Here is a 21,064-nt window from a genome sequence, read left to right on the forward strand (position 1 = left end):
TTAAAATTTTAAAGATCAAATTCAACCTTAAATTTCCAAATTGAACCTTTAAATTTCCAAAATTGAACCTTTAAAAATTTAAGGACCAAAATGAACCATTTAAAGTAATTAATTTAGAGACAACAAAATTTTATTGCGGGAGAGAGAAATGGACAATAATTTTTTAATTTTTTTTGGGGGGGGGGGGGGGGGTCACTGAAAAAACAGCTACAATAATTCATTAATGAAAAATATAACTTGTTAAATAGCTGCTAGATGTGTTTTTCATCAAAAATACATAAAAACAACCCAAGTTTTGTCCAATAAGATACAAATTTCCAGGTAGTGATAGCTAGACAGCATTTTTTATCACCTAAAAATAAAAAATTCCACGCGATTTTACGTCCAATATGTGGTAAAATGAGTTCAGGGTCATCAAGCAGCTCATTCTGCTATGCAATTTTCATTATTGACAGATGAAAAGACTATACGAGCTGTACAGAATACAAAACTCAACTAGCATGTTAAACAATTTATAGTCTGCATAAATGGAAACAATTTTGGAAGGTACAACAGGGAATAATTTTGTCAAAAAGCATTCATGGTCATTATGTTCCTATATTTTAGGCATCTACTGCAGATCATAAACTTGTCTCCACCACTGCCTAACCTTTTCTATTTGCCCAGCTTTGGTGCTGAGAAGCACTTTTCAGGTATGACAATCAAACAGCCAAGGTCATGGAAACATCCCCTCAAGAAACTCATCCAAGTTATCATCATCATCATCAATTTTATGATCACTGGCTGAAGTCAAAGCCCTTTTCCCTGTAAATACAGGTCAAGAAAGTTTAAGCTTGCGACAGTATTAAATTTAAGGACAAGATTTCTGAAGCATCGGATATCAAAACATTTGAATGAGCTATTAAGAAGCAAGTCAAGCAGAGAGTGTGCTGGTGTCACCGTGCTTAAAAAAAGATGAACCAAATTTCCCCAGCTTTACCATTCAAATCAGAGAGAAAGATATATGTTTACATTTGACCCATTGTTCCAGTTCAAAACACTCTTCATTCACATATAAAGAGAATATAAGAAGGTAGTGGCAAGGGAGAAAGGAGGTTTAGCCTTCTATTACTTCTCTTTCAGCTGTAAGCTGGGTAGAGGAGCTTTGCATTCTCTGAAGGAACTGGGCTTTGGGATAAGTAGGGGAAAACTCTCTAAATCTTTCTCATACATTTGATAATATCATCACCACCATACTTTTTTGTTTTCTGTAACAGAATGATAATAGGTTCCAATGTTCCATTGTTTAAAATGATATGATGAAATGGAATGAAACCTTATACCCTCCCTCCCTTGGGAATAGAAATGGAACTTTTTCCTCCCTGCTCCATAGCAAAAATATCCATACAACGGAATATTAACTTCATTCTGTTACATTATATTCATCTCATTTTGCTCACTATTAGATACCCCACCCGTGGCCTGATGTTTCTTTATTATTCATTTTTTCTGGGAGAAAGGTTAAATTGCTAAAATTAACCAGGTCTATTCTGCAACATAAACAAATGATGATAAACTGAAAATACAGAGGTTGTCATGCCATGGTGCAAAACTGGCCATTATCTTAGAAAGGTAGAGCAAATTCAAACCTTTCCGCCTTCTCTCTTTGCTTTCTTGGAAGTCATCTAGATCATCATCACTCTTTGAACGATTCCTAAAAATGGAAGGATTCAATCTCCATATCTTCTAGTCAATAAGTGGAAAAAAATACGAGTGGGGGAGCAATGTTCTCACCTCTTTCGCCTATCCTGTTCTTGTTGTCTTTTTTCTAACTGCTCCTTTTCTTTCTGCCTCTTGTAGTTGAGTTTGAATGCACATCTATTTAAAAATAACCAAGAAAAAAATTAAGCAAAAATTTGATTTTGCTTCAACCTTCAATGAGAAAAAAGTAACACAGCCCATAATGGCATAAATACTAACATCGAGTATGGAAGAAAACAATGGCTTAATTAATCAAAAAACCAGCATTGGCACATACTGGCTCACCTCTCACATGTTACCAATTTAACTAGGGCTTGTTTGTTTTCTCCAGCTTCAAAGTAATAAAAGTTCACCTGTAAAATGAAGCAAATAGTATAAAGGAGTGGATACATCTAATGAGATATTCCCCAAATTATATCTCCTTGGCCATCAAACATACAAAGCTGCTGATAGAATGATCAACAATGAATAGTGTTGGCAGAGAAAGAAAAGATAAGCATATGCTGAAAAACGCACGTCTCAAGTACACCAACAGGTTCAACATTTATATTTACATAATGTATATAATAATAAAGCAAACAATAATAAAAGGTGCATTCGAGAGTGTGATAAAAAATATTCCTCCTAGTTGTTATATTAATATGATACACTGAACTAAGACACTTGCACTGAAACTAGTCATAATGATACACATTTTTAGTAAATAGCACAGTGAATTCCAAAAAGAAGACAAAACAAATACTAATAACAACATATCCTTTACCCAATACGTAGGGTCAATTACAAGTACCAATTGATGCAATTAGACTATCTAAAGCCATTTTTTTATCAATTATAATAAAATCCTTACCTCATAGCTTGCTAACCCATCTTTCTCATTGCAATGCTTGTTACCACATATGAACTGTCCTGCAAAGTTACATAACTTATCAAATTCAAAATTGAGCAGGATTCTAAACAACTACTTTTCGCATTTTGTGTTGTGGACAAATTTTGTCCCCTGGTTTAGTAAGCAACAAATATTAAGAGCTTCGCTGTTTGTCCCTTTACTTGAGTCACTTTTTGTTAAGCACTTAGTCTATTTTGAAAAATTAAATAAAGTATACTCTTTTTGTGATGTTCTGTTTCTTACTTCTTTGTAAATCAAACAAGCTCCAGCAGAGGATAGTGATGTCTTTTTTAATGTTCTTTCCAGTCTTAAGTTTTCCAATTTAAAAGTTAAACTTAGGCACTTAGCTGAGAGTGGGTAGGCTAGCTTGAATGAGGCCAGTTGTCAGGTTCTAAAATGGCTGTTTTACTTTGGAGTTGCTTTGGGTAATCCTAAAGCTTCTTCTTAGTTCTTAATCTCATGAAAGTGGATGGTTATTTACCCTTATCCAGACCTGTTTGGATTATATTCCCATCTACTATCCCTTGCTTGATGATCAGGTGTGGACAAACACAGAAGAGATCATTTTGTTAGTTAGGACATACAAGGTCTGTTGCAGGCATAAGAACTAAGGGAAATTTGATGTCTCAAAACAAGATCTTCCCTAGTTGTGTTTTTATAAAAAAAAAAACTATAATTTAAAGAAGAAATAATATGGAGACAAGGCCAACAAGTACAGAAAAGAAAGTAATATCATTAATAGAACATCCTGTCAAAGCCAACAAGTTCTACTTAACATTTCAATTTTTTTCTAAAAGGGTGTACATATTTCTATTAAAAGATCAGTTGAAGGAAATTTGGATACCCAAAAGATTAGTTGATCAAACAAATAACATTCTATTGCATGTATGAAATAGGTGAAACTCAATTAAACTTGAATAAATTAGACATCAACTTTTAATGGATGAGTTACTTTTCCTAAGAATTATACAAGGTGTACGGAAAGAACACAAACCAGAAAGCATTATGTTTTCAGAAATAGTCCCAGTGAGACATGGGAAGGAACTAAGGGAATCAATACTAAGAAATACTAGCCAGTGAATGAATAATTAATACCCTTGCCAGATATGACTTCCTTCTCTGTCCTCCACCTGAGACCAATCTAATAACAAAATGCAATTTATCAGCATACAATTTTATGTACTATACTTAAAATGAGTTTCTAGACTTCATAAAACCCCTCTATCACCAGCAAGATATAATAAACTAAGGTAGACTAAAGCAGGAGGACCATTAATGCATCCTAGACATTTAATGACTACTGATTAGTGACTAGTGGCAACCCGTCTCCCTGTTTAAGCAGAAAGGTAAAGAAACAGGTTAAAAATTCCTGCCCTTAGGCGCCAGTGTGATTTACCAAAAACTAGAATAAAAATAGATTAAACCATTATTTTGAATGTCCAAAGAGAAAGGGTTGCATCATTCAAGCCCTCAACAGATTGAATCCTTCGGTACACTTTGCTATATCTGGAAAAATACAGAATGGCTATCAGAAAGTAAACTGATGTGAAAAAATTGTCAAGGGCTCAATTGATACTGACCATATCTCTTAAAGATCAACATAGGGTTTCAGTCATAAGAATAAGCATAAAAGATAGCAATATTTTGCAATCCCACAAAAATATATTCTATAAGTAATGAATGAATAATTACCTTACCAATCTTGTACTGTGACATGTCAGCTAGGCAGTATCTTGAAAGGAATTAAGGTACAAGCAAACAAGTACAACTAAATTCAATAACAGTAAAATTAGTTGGTTGATGCAAAGTTGCAAACCATGATAAAACAAATAAATAGTATTTTTCCAACAACAAACTCCAGGTCGCAACTGCTTCCATGCTAATATGCACAAATTAAGTTAACAAAGATTTATCAAATATAGATTCACAAACTCCTGGTGTGTGAGGTGCCAAGTAAAAAGTTCCAAGTTGATCAGACAGGAAATGATAAAACATCTGGAAAAAAAGAGGATGCAGTGCTCTGTAGAATGGTCCCAACAAGTTGATCAGACAAATTTGCAGGTAGGTTAGTTTGACTCCACCCCACAAATGTCATTCTTATATAGGCATGAATCAGAAGCAATGTCAATAATAACGTCTTATATCCTTTCATATAAGCTAATTTAGATAAAAATGTTTTATGGAAGAGGGACTAAATTGGGTAAATGGAATGCGAAATCTAATATATAGAAATCTCTGAATCTCATACATGTGCATAGTTCACATTCCCTTACCAACTAATTTAACCAAAAGCCAATATTACATTACATAAATAAATAAAAGAAACTATCACTCCTACAGTATAAATAATATTAGAATAAAAATTGAACATGTTTGCAAAGGATACTCCTTAAAAAGCTTGTCATAATAACGCTTCACCAGTCTTTGTTCCCACGATGGATTCATATCATCTTCCTCTGACCGGATGAATCTTGCAATATTTGGATTAACAACATTAAAATTCTGACACAGAAATAAACAAATTGAGAAAAGAGATGATAAGGCAGGAAGGCCAAACCTTTTTCCAAATAATAATAATAAAGAAATTCATATTCACAACAGAAGCTTCAAAAATATCTTTAGGGTAAAAATTTTACTCATATTCACAATAGTTTCAATAGAGTTAAACATGCAGCAAATGATAGAAGCTCATTTGCTATTGCTAGGAAAAGGCTGATTTCATTATGGCAAGGCAACAAGCTCCAGGAATATAAGAAAAGGAAATAAACTCTCACCAGTTTTAGCTTACATAAGGTAAGATAACAAGCTTACCTGTATCCTTCTCTTAGTGTATCTTGATCTGTTTTAATAGGCAACTTTAGGTTTGAAGGTCTTTCTTTTCCATAAAATTTAACTGTAGACACAAAAAGAAAAATCTTAGAAGAATTTCTGGCAGGAAAAGAATATAGTTAAACCAAAAAAAAACTGAAATTTCATTGGAAACTGAAATATTCTCCTGCAGGACCAAGATGATAAAATAACTACGAGCATTAAGAAAATCAGTAAACTACAATGAGATAATAACATCCATCAGAGCAACAATGGCAACGGCAACAGCAAAAGTCATTTTTTCACTAGTTGGGGTTAGTTACACCAATCAAACAATGCTGTTAAAGTTTGCCAAAAAGAAATTAATTGCCCAATAGGCCATTCAGATCAAGGTATCTTTTACTGGTTTCTTATCTCTCCGTCAAACTTCCAGCAGATAACACGAATTAAGCCTCCTGGTTACAAACCCATTAACAAATTCTGACTACTAACCCGAGGAAGACAGAACAAGAAGAATACAAACAAACTTGTCTCTAGAGTCTAGACTCTAGAACACTTCTTTTTTTTGCTTTGAATAAACAGAACTAGCAAGTAACAAAAGAAAAATCAGCGGTACAGTTACTAATAGAGGGGTACATTAGAAGGATTCAACTCCTCTAAAGTGACCAAGAGGTGAAGTAAGTAATCAATCTAAAGCGAAAATCAATAGTTAATCAACCATTGAGTTCCTCATCAACAACTGAAATTACTACTTTATCCTATGAAGTGAATTTCTCACTTTAGAGAAGTTAGATCCATATTTGATTATATGTGAGGATGATTGTAGCCTCCTTCCATCTCAGTGGAGGAAACTGTTCATCATCCATTTGCTATAGGACATTATTATTATTATAAGGAACCAACCAAATCAGCAGCTACAAGTTTGATCAATTCCTTATTGTCCATCAACCCTAAACAAAACGACATTTATCATGAAACAGGAAATTTATATTTTTATTTTATTTTTTAAAAAAGAGGTAGTGAATAATAAATGATTTAAGGATTTTGTAAGAGAAACATTACCGTAGTCGTCGATGAATTTTTTGTGACGGTCGTATGCATTGAGGCCTCGAATGTGCGACTGATACTGCCTGCGATTGCAATTAGGTTAATTTTAGGGTTACAGAAATCCAATCGAAATGAAGAAAAATACCAGGGAAGAGAGAGAGAGAGAGAGAGAAACTCAGTACTCACTGTTTTCTCTCTTCTTTTTCGAAAATGGTGGATTTCAGAGACCCAAACGACGCCATGGTTGACACAACAACAAGCAAGGCGAAGCAAATCAAAGCAAAGTCTTATACTTTGTTTTGCCCTTTAACTGGGAACACAAACAAAAACAGCGCTCAAACTGGGTTCGCCACTTCTTTTGCCCTTGACACAAACAGAGGCAGTATGACTTTATGAGTTTAATCCAGGTTAAATGTTTTTTTTTCCTAAACTTTTATTTTTTTAAAGTTGTCACTTTTAGTCCTAAAGCAAAGTCCATAAATTTTTATCTCATTAATATTTTTAGTTCTTACTATCAAATAGAAATGTTAAATATCAAACAAGTCTAACTTATTTGCAAGTCTGTGAGATATGAATATTATAAAATATTTAATATGGTCTTCGATTCATATTAATAAAAAAAATATATATGTTAAATGATGACGTGGTGGTCATCTTATAGCATTCATCTCCTTATGCTTAAAAAGTGTTAGAAACTGATTTATTGAAATGAATAACATAAGCCGTGTGAAATTGCTTTTGCTTATCATGATTCTCCCATTTTCTATCAATTAATGCAGGCTCGGTTAAAAATAAAATCCAGATTCAAAATCAAAAAACAGTTTAAGTAAAATCACAATTGCACATCAAAATCAAACTTAAATCCAAAATCAAAATTAAACATCTTTCATAATAATGGCACGACCTACTTCCTTGGACTTAGGAATTGAGATCATCAATACTTGATCCCTGACTCTGACAAGAACATCGTATGGGTCCAATGCCAGCTTTGTGATCAAACCTTCAACTAATTTGACCCAATATTCAACTTGGTCCACTCCACTTCCTTTGTTGGCTTATTTTACTCCCTTGTTGTCTATGACCAAGTCGATGACATTGATTGTCACGACGAACGATGTCGCTGTGAGGTCTCTTACAATTAGGGATTTCGCGGCTTGATCTGGTTCTGTTTTTGTGAGGGAAGCACACTTTGTTAGGGGCTTTGAAGAAAAGGTGTGTGGAGTCAATGTCAGAGAGAGGTAGAGTGGGTTGCAGAGGTGGTGGTGGTGGTGTTAGAGGGAAGAGGAAATCAACATTGTTTTGTCAGGAAAGGGTGTCGACAATGATGATCCAGTCGTCGAAGTCGAAGTCGTAGATGCAAAAGGGGGCGATTGAGTGAGGGTCTAGGAAGTGAAATAAGGATATTGATGAGAGGGAGCGTGTTGTTCCATGGAATTGGATGGTGAAGGGAGAGAGGGTTGAGGTGTTGTTTTGTTGTGGATGAAGACTTGAAAGCAACCCAAAATTATGATAAAGAAATTGTGTTTTTCATTTATTTTTTTGTCTTAACCCTCTTATTCATTAGGGAAAAATAACTTTGACTAATCTGGAGTTCAACCAAAAGGTAAGTAAAACATGGTCAAAAATTATTTTCGTTAAGGATCAAACTCGAATAATATACAAATAATTGAATCTTAACTTTGATATATTAACCACTTGGGCCAAATCACTTGATTAATTGTGTTATTCATTTAAGCAAATAAATTTTTTGACGATTTTTAACTGCAAAAAATTATCTAGATAAAGAGGGAATCCATATGTCATTGTCAATTCGTATAGATCTTCCATTTCCAATTTTCCATATGCATCCCTCCTTCAAAATCCATTTTGGTTGCCAAATACCTGACCACGGGTAACTCGGTCGATACCCTTTTGGGGCCTCCCAAAATGAGGATTGGGTGTAGTATATGGTCTAGCGAGCAGAGAGTGTTCACTTGTAGCGAGTCTCCACCCCTTTTTTGCCACCACGACCTCATTAAATGCCTTCACAAATCGAAAGCCTAATCCAACTTCTTTTTTGTTTCAAGTCAACTTCTTCCAACTTAGCCAATCGATTTTTTCCTTTCCTTAGCTTCACCCTAGTAAAAGGGTGCAGTTAAACATTCAATCTCATTACATATTACATAGTGCATTGAGCAGTAGAAAACAACCCATGACATAGGTTGGAATGAACTAGACAACAAATTTAATCATCACTTCCCTCGCCGCCTTGGACAACAAATTTAATCATCACTTCCAACTCTCGAGCTTCTTTGAGACTCTATATTGAACAAACTTGAAAATTTGATACTTTGATCTTTCCACCACATGGTAGGGAGACCCAAATATCTCCCATGACTTTCTATTATCTTTACTCCCAACTGGTTTGTCAGCTAGTCAATTCTTACACTAGGCACATTTTGGCTACAATAAAATTTTGTTTTTTTGAGATTTATTTCTTAGGCAGCAGCAATCTTGCTTCACTATATTTTCTTATTTATAACATGAAAATTATTCAGTAAATATAATTAGTATGAATAATTTGTTTTTTTATTAAATATAACTAAGTATCCATCAACAGAGATGGATGCAAAATTTATTTTACGTAGTTGCAATAGTTGTAAAAGGACAAATATAACAATATACATGAAAAATTTGAGCATAAAAAACACACAAAGATGAAACTTGGTAAGATAACAAAGGAAATAGTAAAAGACGACACGAAGTTAGGAGATACATTATTAGTTTTTTTTGGTACATTTTTTTTACATGGATACATAATTAGTTGTTGCGTGGTATAATTATATTGATATTGTAGATGTTATCTTGTAAGATATTTTGTGATATTTGAATTTTATAATGAGTTATTATTTTTCTAAGCAGTAACAATGATGTATTGATTTTTTTGTTGCTACAGTGGAAATAATAGAAAGCAATAGGAAACTAATGGATAGTTAAGTTATCTTTACGCAAAGCCAATAAACTCCATTAGGAGTTTCTCCCAAGTCTTGGACCATCTAGTGTTGTAGGATCCTATCGCGAGGCTGTAACTCCGTTATTCTCCCTACACGTGAAATATATAGGTAAATTCTCTTTTACCTTTTTTTTAAAACAGTAATATAATATTAATATCAATTAATAGTTATAAATAATATTGAATTTAAAAATAGTTTCATTATTTATTTTATTATCATTAAACACTAATTTAATATAATTTATTTTGTTAAAGCTAATCATGTAATAAATGGAAAATAATTTTACTTCCAATTCAATACGAACGGGAAGAAAAAAAATTGATACAATCTCATTTATCCTCCACACAAAATCCTTCCACGAATCATAATATTCAAATCCTTTTTAAAATATTATATTTAAAATTATATATTATAGCATTTAAAATTTATTTAAAATATTATCATGTAAACTGCAATTAAATTTTAATTATTATTTTTCATGAAATATTTTTAAAATGACTATTTTAAATAATAAACAAAGTTAAGAATAAGTATAACATAACACTTCACTAAAAAATAGAAAATAAAATAAAATAAATATCATTATACAATTTATGCCCACGTTATTAATATATTAAGTTAATACATTTTTTAATTAAATTATTAATTTAGCCTACATTTATGCGTTAGAATGATATATATTTACAAAAATAACCACACCTACTTTCTTTCTTTATATATATGTGTGTGTGTCTCGATGCTTAAAAAAATTCAACATATTTCTTGCCAACAAAAAAGAATACTATTATAGTAATTAAAAATAAAAGAAAATCATTACAAAAAATATACTTACATATTCGAGAGACATATATAAGTAATTTTTTTTGTGTGTAATTCTGTCCTTTGGAGGATTACACTTGTCATTGTATAGCAATTTATTTAAAATCAATGAAATGAAAAAAAGTAGAATAATAATGAATTACATGAATTAATTATATATTTTTAGTGATAATTATAAGGTATATGAAACAAAATCATATCCATTAAAAAGAAAAAGTACAACTTCAACATTTTAAATTTTAAATGACACGTTTTAACTCCATTTAATTTAATTGTCTATAGATGTTTTTAAGGAATTGTCATTAATTCCTAATTTCCAATAAAAAAGTTTTTATACTAATTAATTTTGGTTTGATTCTTTTTTTTAAAATCAATTAAAGCCCATTGTTTTTTTTAATATCATTATTGCAAACATTTTTTTTCAAAACTATCATCACCTACTTCTTTTAATATATATAAAGATAAAAATTATTTTTTAACAGCAAATAAAAAAATTATGACATCATCGGCACCCCTTTGTTTCGGCAATGTTCCTTGGTGACTGAGAGACACAAACCATCCAATTAAAACATCTTTTTACACTCTAACTATCAAATATTTCTAACTTTATTTTATAATAAAAATATTTAAAAATAAATTATATCATTTTAAAATTAATTTTAATCAAAATCAATTTTATAAAATGAATTCGATTCAGAATTAATTTTAGTAATGCTCATTCAAGCATGCACTTAATCTGTGACCTAGTGAATTAAAAATAGCATGAACTCTAATCCAGCAAAATAAATATTTTAAAAGGAAAGAAAGAAAGTGAAAGTCTGAAAACAACATACATAAGAGGAGGGTTTTCTACTTATAAACAGTGGCCCAAGTCCATTGATTTTTCTTTTGGTAGAGTTCTCTTTAAGTTTTCCTTTTTTTTTAATATAAAAAAAAGAAAACTCTTTACGTTTTCAAAACCAACGTTACCTAGTTAACGGTCTCGAGTCTTGAGTCTTGAGTCACAGACAAAAAACATAGTCAAAAACTAAAGTACACTTTGGAAACTTCAACACTTCACTTCGAGTTCATTTTTTTTTAATTTTTTAAAGCGAGTTTAATTTCAAAATACTACAATTTACAAGGTTAATCAGTTAAAAATTAAAAAATGATTTTTAGTTTATAGAATCAATAAATTTATTATATGATAATTTTTCATTACTAGATGATAACTTCTACATATAAAATGTTTTTCTTTCATAATTTACAGCATAAATTTTTATTTCCGAGAAAGAAAATAAATAAATTGCGAACTAAAAAGAAAAAAGAAAATAAATTTACTTTTAAAAGTTAAAAACCAAAATTTCCATTTATTTCTAATCAAATAAAATAAAAGTAAATACATCGATATTTTTTTCCTTTTCTATTTTCTTTATCATCTTTTAACCGTAACGTTAACATTTTCTTACTTACAAAAAAAAACCTTGTCAGTTTCCCCATCTGGATTCTGGACTCTGAACAACAAGACTTTTAGAAAGGAAAAAAACATATAAAAAAGTTCCATTATTATATTATTAATAAATTATATTATAATAATTACTGCTCAGTGCACACTATACTTTATTATTTTTTTAGGAGACACTATACTTTATTATTATACCATGCCACTATATATCATATTTTATTTGACCAAAGTTATTTATTTACTAATATTAAGATTTTCTGAGAATAGATGTTGGGATAAATGTTTGTGTATATGATTTCAGGTTACGTGTCGGTGGTAGTGTACTAGTTGTAGTGCCGTTGTGCTTTTCCTCTTCTTAAAAGCCTTTCATTTTCTCTCTAATTCATTTACAGCTATTACACTATACACACACAGCCATTATTATGATATTATCATTATCATCACTCACAATACAATTTGACAAAAACAAAACACTTCAACCTTTCTCGGGGGAGAGAGACAGTTATCCATTGTTTTCATCTCCTTTTTCTTTTCTCTCTCATTCAGTTAACGATCTGACTCTCTCTCTCTCTCTATTTATTTGTCATTTTGGTGAAGTGGGGTGTTTGGTTTTGTCATTTGGGAGGTATAAAGTTTGGAGATGTTTGTGTTATTTGGCTTCATTGCGTGAAAATTCATCTGGGGTTGTTCGGATTCTCTTTGATCTGTCTGTTTGCAGCGGAAACTGGTAGAAAATATTGGTTTTTTGAGGTGGTTTTTGTGTGCATATGAAGTTTTATCGCATGGTCTTTGTTTTTGAAGTAGATAGTGGATATCTGTTCACTGTTTTGATCATGCGAGAATCTCAAAGAAACTGAACTTTTTCTTTGTTCTTTTTTTTTTTTTTTATTGTTGTTGGTAATGGGAAAAGTGCTTTGTTTTCTCAGCCATGTACACAAAGGAGACTTCATTATTTAGAATCTGTCACCCTTTTCATTTTCTCTTAGCCTTTTCTCATCTACGTAACAAAATTTGAGATCAGAAGTTCTTTTTCTTGTTTCCACTTTGCAAACTGCTTAGAATGGTTGTTAAAAACTATTCTTTTTGTGTGTATGATTATAGCTTCAATTTGAGATCACAAGTTTATGTTTTTTGTCTTCACTTTGCAAACTGTTGAGAATGCTTGTTAAAAACTAGAATTTTTTATTTTCTTTTGTGATAATAGCTTCATTATCTACAGATTAAGAATAAAGGGAGTCTTCCAAATTGATCTTCTCAGCTATCAGAAAGTGTTGAAAGTGATGAGTGTGGCTTGAACTACTACTACTACTATTACTACCACCTTTTGATCCCTTGTTGAGAAGAGTTAAGTAGAGAGGGTCCTATGGAGTCGGAAGGGGAAGCTGGGGTGAGTATATATAAATAAGTTTTCTGTTTGATTTCTTGATTTCTTCCAATGTTTTGTGATGTTGTTGGGTGTGAAATGGTTGTTGGTTGATGCCTGATGATGTTTTTTTTATGCCATTTCCATTATTCAGGCAAAACCAGTGACAGCATTGGGTGCCCAAGTGTGCCAGATTTGTAGTGATGGTGTTGGGAAGACTGTGGATGGTGAACCGTTCGTTGCGTGCGACGTTTGTGCTTTCCCTGTCTGCAGGCCTTGCTATGAGTATGAAAGGAAGGATGGGAATCAGTCTTGCCCCCAGTGCAAAACCCGGTACAAGAGGCACAAGGGTAAATGAAACTAACCTAGACTGTGTTATATGTCTTGTGTTAATTTTCACTCGTACAGTGCAACTGGGGAAGCTGCAAATGACTATAGCAATGGAAGATTCAAAATTTGAATGTTAATGAATTGGGTAGCATGTGATTTGAAATTCCTTTGAACCAAATGAGAGACATATGCTTTTGCTTCAAAACATTTACTCAATAAACTACTGAATTTGAACTCTTATAACTGTGGGTACAGGCAAACTCTGTAGATTAGACTAAACAAAGCATGTAACCTTAGTACACTCTAGGAGTGAACTAGTGAGGCAGTTTTGGTTACATGTTGACCACACTCATACTGTCACTATTTACTACCCTGGGGGGTATTACCATTTTCTTCAAGCCAAATCTGCTGAGTGGATGTATAGTATATTGAAGATTACATTTATGATTTGTGCGTTGTTAAATTTTCCAAATAATTTAATTATCCTTGTGATTGTAGTTCCCTGATCAAATGGACTTGCATTGTTGTTTTCTATTTTGCAAAATGTTAGTGGGGTTTGGAAGGGACTGGATTCTTGGTTGTTAACTTATTCTAGGCTCTTTTTTTTTTTCCCACATATAGTGCAAATGAAACTTCAATAGATAACCATAAAATGCTTAGGTTAAGAATTCTGTTTTCCCTTCCTTTTGCTTTAGTCATGAGGATTTTAGAGTTGCGAGATATATGCTATTCTTGCACGGTACACTACTTAAAAATTTTCATGATTTCACACCTTCTGTTTTGTTCTGCAATCTATGGTCAATATTTAAAGAACTTCTACTTTCTGACTCTATATAGTGATCAAACTACTTATTTAAATGATTCCAGGAAGTCCTGCAATTCTTGGAGACATGGAAGAGGATGGTGCTCCTGCTGCTGATGGTGCCAGCGACTTCAATTATGATTCAGAAAATCAAAATCAAAACCAAAACCAAAAGCAGAAGATTTCAGAGCGCATGTTGAGCTGGCAATTGACATACTCACGAGGAGAGGAGGTTGGTGCTCCAAATTATGATAAGGATGTTTCTCACAACCACATTCCTCTACTGACCAGTGGACAAGAGGTCATTCAGTTAGCTTCCTACATGATAGTCATAGTCTTTTCCAACTTTTGCCTTCAATTCTGAGTCTCTGATGAAATTTGACATATCTTTTATTTCAGGTATCTGGAGAGTTGTCTGCAGCCTCACCCGAGAGGCTCTCAATGGCATCTCCTGCAGTTGGTGGCGGAAAGCGTGTCCATAATATTCCATATTCATCTGACATTAATCAATCTCGTATCTCTCTGCTCCTTCTCACTATGCACATTCTCATCTATTGAGATATTTGCTTGCTACTTTTCTTTATCTAGCTATCCGGTTGTGATTTGAAGTACTTGGTTATATTCTTGTGCAGCAAATATCAGGGCCGGGGATCCAGGATTGGGTAATGTTGCATGGAAAGAAAGAGTTGATGGCTGGAAGATGAAGCAAGAAAAGAATGTTGTTCCAATGAGCACAGGCCTGGCGGCTTCTGAAAGAGGAGCTGGAGATGTTGATGCTAGTACTGATGTGCTTGTGGATGATTCCTTGTTGTGAGTATTTACTTTATTTGTTTGTAAGAATCATTGCTGCTCTAGTTGTATTGTAAGCTTCTTTACTCATTCTCTACCAGTATCAAGTGCATATTTTTAATGTCATGTATGCTTTATCATACCATATTTACTGTTATCAAGTGCATATTTTTAATGTCATGTATTGCTCTACCAGTTAACAATATGATATGATAATATATAATGAGATTCATACTGATACCAAGGGAAGGTTTGCTAATTAACACTGTTGTAAAATACTAATTATAGTTTTCTTCTGTGGAATAAGAAAAACCTTTTGAGAGTCTCTTGTATGTGAGCATAGTCTTCTTTTTATGCAGGAATGATGAAGCTCGACAGCCTCTTTCCAGGAAGGTTTCTATTCCATCATCTAGGATAAATCCATATCGTATGGTCATTATGCTGCGGCTGGTTATCCTTTGCATTTTCTTGCATTATCGGATAACGAATCCAGTGCCCAATGCCTATCCATTGTGGTTGGTATCAGTTATATGTGAGATTTGGTTTGCCATATCTTGGATATTGGATCAATTCCCCAAGTGGCTTCCTGTAAACCGTGAAACATATCTCGACAGGCTTGCACTAAGGTAGGGCCTTTCTGAACTTCACCATTTTTCTGCACCAGGAAATCATGACATATGGCATGTATTTTTCTTTTTCAATCTGATATTCTTTTGAAATCAAAATCATGTGAGTTTCAGGTATGATCAAGAAGGAGAACCATCGCAACTAGCTGCTGTTGACATTTTCGTCAGTACTGTTGACCCATTAAAGGAGCCCCCACTTGTGACTGCCAATACCGTACTATCTATTCTTGCAGTTGACTATCCAGTGGATAAGGTCTCCTGCTATGTGTCAGATGATGGTGCTGCTATGTTGACATTTGAAGCACTTGCTGAGACATCAGAATTTGCAAGGAAATGGGTTCCTTTTAGCAAGAAGTATAGCATTGAACCCCGTGCACCTGAGTGGTATTTTGCTCAAAAGATTGACTACTTGAAAGATAAGGTTCATCCATCATTTGTCAAGGATCGTAGAGCAATGAAGGTAATATAGATTGAGTTACAAATGGATTATTCTGCTGGCTAGGCATGCATTTCCGCTAATTGCATGAGTTTTGGATTTCATAAGAGCATCTTTTAATATTATTTCCCATTTATGTTTCAGAGAGAATATGAGGAGTTTAAAGTTCGTGTTAATGGACTTGTTGCAAAGGCACAGAAAGTTCCTGAAGAAGGATGGGTGATGCAAGATGGTACCCCGTGGCCTGGAAATAACATCAGAGACCATCCAGGAATGATTCAGGTTGGTTGAATTCTTTACAAACTGTAGGTCATTTATTAGCTTTGGAATCATTTCTCAAATTGTCTTACTTTATAGACTATAGAGTACGTCTTACAATGTTAAGACTTGAGAGTACTGAAATCATGAGTGTAACCAATTGTTTCTACATTTTACCCTTGCGGAATATATTTATGTAAATTTCTTTCTGTTGCTAATTACACAAGCAAGTCATTAACTAAGATTACATTTTTTATATCTGCAGGTTTTCTTGGGCCAAAGTGGAGGACTTGACACTGAGGGTAATGAACTTCCACGTTTAGTCTATGTTTCTCGTGAAAAGCGTCCAGGGTTCCAACATCATAAGAAAGCTGGTGCCATGAATGCACTTGTGAGTATCATTAACAATATAAAATGTGAAAGCTACTTATGTCCACACATGTTCCCAAATATAACCCTCTTACTGGTTGTGATTTATATAACTTGCAGGTTCGAGTATCTGCAGTCCTTACCAATGGACCTTTCTTATTGAATCTTGATTGTGATCACTACATAAACAACAGCAAGGCCTTGAGGGAAGCTATGTGCTTTATGATGGATCCAAACCTTGGTAAACATGTTTGCTATGTCCAGTTTCCACAGAGGTTTGATGGTATTGATAGGAATGATCGATATGCCAATCGTAATACAGTTTTCTTTGATGTAAGTATCTTATGCCATGTTCATCTGATTTCTGTTACTGTTTTTTGTTTCTTGTGGCCTTTATGAGATTTAACCTGTTTGATACTTTTTTGTCTTGTGGAACAGATAAACTTGAGAGGTTTGGATGGCATTCAAGGTCCTGTTTATGTGGGTACTGGATGTGTCTTCAATAGGACAGCTTTATATGGTTATGAACCTCCTCTTAAACCCAAGCACAAAAAGCCTGGGTTGTTATCATCACTCTGTGGTGGAAATCGGAAGAAGAGTTCAAAATCTAGCAAGAAAGGAACAGACAAGAAAAAATCTAACAAGCATGTTGACCCAACTGTGCCTATTTTTAATCTAGAGGATATAGAAGAAGGAGTAGAAGGCACGTCTATTGTTATTTTTTTTTTAAAGTTGGCTTCTGCCTTCTGTTTTCATTGCATTGCTTGGTCAATCATTCAAATTATTTTTCATCAAATGTGCAATTTTCGTGCTTTTAAAACAACTCTTTGGGGGTATTTGCTTAGCAATTAATTTAGTTGCTTCCAATTAATTAGACCTTTACTTCTCATACATATGTTTTTAGGTACTGGATTTGATGATGAAAAATCACTACTTATGTCACAAATGAGTCTTGAGAAAAGGTTTGGTCAGTCTGCTGTCTTTGTTGCCTCTACGCTTATGGAGAATGGTGGTGTTCCTCAGTCTGCTACTCCAGAAACTCTTCTTAAGGAGGCTATTCATGTTATCAGCTGTGGTTATGAGGATAAAACTGATTGGGGAAGTGAGGTGCGGTGTCATCTTATGCTTAATGTCCCTTGATTTTGATTTTTGTTCCCAAGTTGCATTCTAATCCTATCAATTGAGCATATTATTGCCATCAAATTAATCCAATACAGAATACAGATCCAACAAATTGAACTATAAAGTAGGCAAAAATTTCTGTTATTGCTTGTTTTACATGAAGGCACCAAATGGACCCTTTTATGATTTGAGTTAGTTGTTTAACAATATAATTATCTTGAAAAGATAATTCACTGTTTGTCCTGTTTCACAGATAGGATGGATTTATGGTTCTGTCACAGAAGATATTCTTACCGGATTTAAGATGCATGCCCGCGGTTGGCGGTCTATATACTGCATGCCTAAGCGCCCAGCGTTTAAAGGTTCTGCTCCCATCAATCTTTCAGATCGTCTAAACCAAGTGCTTCGATGGGCTTTAGGTTCCGTGGAAATTCTCTTTAGCCGGCACTGTCCCATCTGGTATGGTTATGGTGGAAGGTTGAAGTGGCTTGAAAGGTTTGCATATGTGAACACCACAATCTATCCAGTCACTGCCATTCCCCTACTCATTTATTGTATCTTGCCTGCTGTCTGTTTGCTGACTAACAAGTTCATTATTCCTCAGGTTTGTTATTTCTTCATAGACATCGTAAAGCATGAATCAGTTTTCATTTATAATAAATGATAGGTAGTGTCATTGGATGAATAAATCATGAATTTGTACATCAAAATGATGTTTCAATATTAAAAGTGATTTTTTTCCTTGGAAGAATACATCACAATTTAGGATGATTAATCAATGCCAACTACAATTTAGGATATGCCAGTTGACATACTTCCAAGTTAGGATGATTAACTAAGCAAATGATTAAGCACATTAACGCATGGTTTAACACTTTACTCAGTTAATCATTCTTTTGGTTATTTCATCCAAAATTATATTTCTCTTGTGGTCCTCCTTGAAACTACTTTCATAACTGTTAGAAAAATAGGAGCTTTTTAGAAAATAAAGAGCATTTTTTAGTGTTGCACCTCTTTCCTTCTATACTTTGTATAGCTAGGTTCATTGCATCTTAGGAAGTATTGATAACTAAATTGCTCTCTTGTAAATTGTAGTTGGAGATTGATTATCTTTGTAATACTTTGTGAATATAAATATAATAGATCATTCAGTGGAGTGGTGAAATACACTCAAACACATCCCAGAAAACCTTGTTTCTCAATTTGTCATGATAACCAAGCATGTGGTTGTCTTGTGGCGACACAATATTCCAACTTACTTTTACTACGCTTGCAGATCAGTAACCTTGCAAGCATATGGTTCATCTCCCTCTTCCTTTCCATCTTTGCTACTGGAATCCTGGAGATGAGGTGGAGTGGCGTTGGAATCGACGAGTGGTGGAGGAACGAACAGTTTTGGGTCATTGGTGGTGTCTCGGCGCATCTCTTTGCTGTCTTCCAAGGCCTGCTCAAAGTGCTTGCTGGAATTGACACCAACTTTACTGTCACCTCCAAGGCCTCGGACGAAGATGGAGACTTTGCCGAGCTCTACATGTTCAAATGGACCACCCTTCTCATCCCCCCCACAACCCTTCTCATAATAAACATGATTGGGGTGGTTGCCGGCATCTCCTATGCCATCAATAGTGGCTACCAATCTTGGGGACCCCTCTTTGGTAAGCTTTTCTTTGCATTTTGGGTGATCATCCATCTATACCCTTTCCTCAAAGGTCTCATGGGGCGCCAAAACAGAACACCGACCATTGTGGTGGTGTGGTCCATTCTTCTTGCATCCATTTTCTCACTCTTGTGGGTTAGAATTGATCCATTCACCACAAGGGTCACTGGTCCTGATGTTGAGGAGTGTGGCATTAACTGCTAGAAGACCAAAAGACAGGTTTAATGTATTGTGTTTTGGGTTGTAATTATAGTTATTGTTTTGTAGCTGTTATATTTTGGTCATGTGTCTTTTAAGTTATATGTGCAGTTTATAGAAGATGCATAAGAAAGCAAAGTAGAACTAAACTTTGTGGCATTGTTTTATTTGTAATACTAATACTAACGTGCCTCCAGTTTTGTGGTGTAGCTATGTATTATAAGCTAATTCGGAGGCTCACATTTTGTATGTATACATCTCAGTGAGTGTTTCATGTGATCAGAAAACCGAGGACTTTTGCATTTATTTTTACACCTTATTGGTCTACTATTAAATTCTGAAAACACCGAGCTTATGAATCAATCAATTGGAATAAGGTTGGTTTTGCAATTTAGTGTATTAGTTTTGAGTTTGAATTTTGAGAATGTTGTCACATTAAATACTTGATTCGAGATTTTTGTTGCTTGTAGAGAATTTATTTATCTCGAGTATGATTGCTTCATGTAGAATATACTTGTGTCGTAGTAAAAAAAAAATATTAATTAAAAAAGAAGGCATTCCTTAAATAGCATGATGAACTTTTCCAAGATTGACTGCAGTGGGAAAAATGAGCAAAAATGAACTGGATATCAAGAAATTTTATTATTTTTTGGTTGTTTGATACGAATTGCTTTTAATATAACATTCAAATTGACAATGACTAGAAGTACTGAGGTAAAGTAGGAATGAAATATGCTTGTATATTAGTTTATTATTAATATTTTTATTGCAAGTAATGTATTTTTTTTAAAATGCTTTATATTTTGACGAAAATATTAGTTGTCCTCATTTAAAAGACAAAAGACACATTAGAAAAAACATACTTTCTAACATATATATAGCAGGAGCTTTCTAGCACCTTTTTTGGTTTTCAATTTTGATTATTTATGCATGTGAAGTTCAGCATGCATCTGCGTAATTGCCTTGAAGCCAATTCTATGTCTTTCTACAGTGATATCAATTTTGATGTGTTAGCATCCCCTGAAGTTGTCAATTGGGAAGGTTACTAGGTTGTAACAGCCAAACGCAGACAAAAGTTATGTATGCATAATTTCAGAATGGAAAATCCAAAACTATACATGCTATGCATAAGGGCTTTGCTAGGTGTACCAGATTGTGCACCTAGCATTAAAACAAAATTCTAAAAATATCGTTAAGTGTTTTTTATTTTTACGAATTATATGATTTGCATGACTCATCCATAAGTGCTTTTTAATTATTTTTTTGCAAAAATGTTTTTATTTATTTATTAATAAATTAAATTTTAATAATAAATATTTTTTTATAAAAATATACAGATTAAATAATTCGTATCAGTTATATCAAAATTAATTG

General features: G+C 33.5%; 2 protein-coding genes across 7 annotated transcripts; one reads left to right on the forward strand and one right to left on the reverse strand.

Moving 5' to 3' along the window:
- Window positions 1-390: 390 nt before the first annotated feature.
- LOC114377477 (protein FRA10AC1-like) lies at window positions 391-6,876 on the reverse strand. Of its 3 annotated transcripts, XM_028336003.1 has the most exons (11): window positions 6,671-6,876; window positions 6,500-6,567; window positions 5,441-5,522; window positions 5,016-5,099; window positions 4,322-4,361; window positions 3,725-3,770; window positions 2,591-2,649; window positions 2,026-2,093; window positions 1,774-1,857; window positions 1,629-1,693; window positions 391-804 (listed from the first exon to the last, which is right to left on the reverse strand). In XM_028336003.1, the coding sequence occupies exons 1-11, from the start codon at window positions 6,724-6,726 to the stop codon at window positions 716-718; spliced, it is 741 nt and encodes a 246-aa protein (XP_028191804.1). In that variant the 5' UTR covers window positions 6,727-6,876; the 3' UTR covers window positions 391-715. The 3 variants fall into 3 exon arrangements, with proteins under 3 accessions (XP_028191804.1, XP_028191806.1, XP_028191807.1); XM_028336005.1 differs by lacking the exon at window positions 3,725-3,770 and having other exon boundaries at window positions 4,327-4,361; XM_028336006.1 differs by lacking the exon at window positions 3,725-3,770 and having other exon boundaries at window positions 2,591-2,644.
- A 5,257-nt stretch (window positions 6,877-12,133) lies between these two features.
- Window positions 12,134-19,972, forward strand: LOC114373537 (cellulose synthase A catalytic subunit 3 [UDP-forming]-like). 4 transcript variants are annotated; one of them, XM_028331017.1, is made up of 15 exons: window positions 12,134-12,467; window positions 12,960-13,127; window positions 13,258-13,453; window positions 14,301-14,536; window positions 14,635-14,749; window positions 14,868-15,045; window positions 15,384-15,650; window positions 15,765-16,110; window positions 16,231-16,368; window positions 16,610-16,735; window positions 16,834-17,046; window positions 17,152-17,416; window positions 17,618-17,820; window positions 18,089-18,439; window positions 19,112-19,972. In XM_028331017.1, the coding sequence occupies exons 2-15, from the start codon at window positions 13,104-13,106 to the stop codon at window positions 19,694-19,696; spliced, it is 3,243 nt and encodes a 1,080-aa protein (XP_028186818.1). In that variant the 5' UTR covers window positions 12,134-12,467; window positions 12,960-13,103; the 3' UTR covers window positions 19,697-19,972. The 4 variants fall into 4 exon arrangements, with proteins under 4 accessions (XP_028186818.1, XP_028186820.1, XP_028186819.1 ...); XM_028331019.1 differs by having other exon boundaries at window positions 12,139-12,490; window positions 19,112-19,696; XM_028331018.1 differs by having other exon boundaries at window positions 12,139-12,365; window positions 19,112-19,696.
- The last annotated feature ends 1,092 nt before the right edge of the window (window positions 19,973-21,064 follow it).

This window comes from Glycine soja, chromosome 11, assembly GCF_004193775.1.
Source record: "Glycine soja cultivar W05 chromosome 11, ASM419377v2, whole genome shotgun sequence".
NCBI classification, from domain to species: Eukaryota; Viridiplantae; Streptophyta; class Magnoliopsida; order Fabales; family Fabaceae; genus Glycine; species Glycine soja.

Coding starts and splice junctions, on each gene's coding strand:
- LOC114377477 (XM_028336003.1), bottom strand. CDS start 6,726: ATGGCGTCGTTTGGGTCTCTGAAATCCACCATTTTCGAAAAAGAAGAG. Junction 5,523..6,499: donor AAAATTCATCGACGACTACG/GTAATGTTTCTC, acceptor TTGTGTCTACAG/TTAAATTTTATGGAAAAGAA. Junction 4,362..5,015: donor TATGACAAGCTTTTTAAGGA/GTATCCTTTGCA, acceptor ATTCCTTTCAAG/ATACTGCCTAGCTGACATGT.
- LOC114373537 (XM_028331017.1), top strand. CDS start 13,104: ATGGAGTCGGAAGGGGAAGCTGGG. Junction 14,750..14,867: donor ATCTGACATTAATCAATCTC/GTATCTCTCTGC, acceptor ATTCTTGTGCAG/CAAATATCAGGGCCGGGGAT. Junction 17,047..17,151: donor GTAATACAGTTTTCTTTGAT/GTAAGTATCTTA, acceptor CTTGTGGAACAG/ATAAACTTGAGAGGTTTGGA.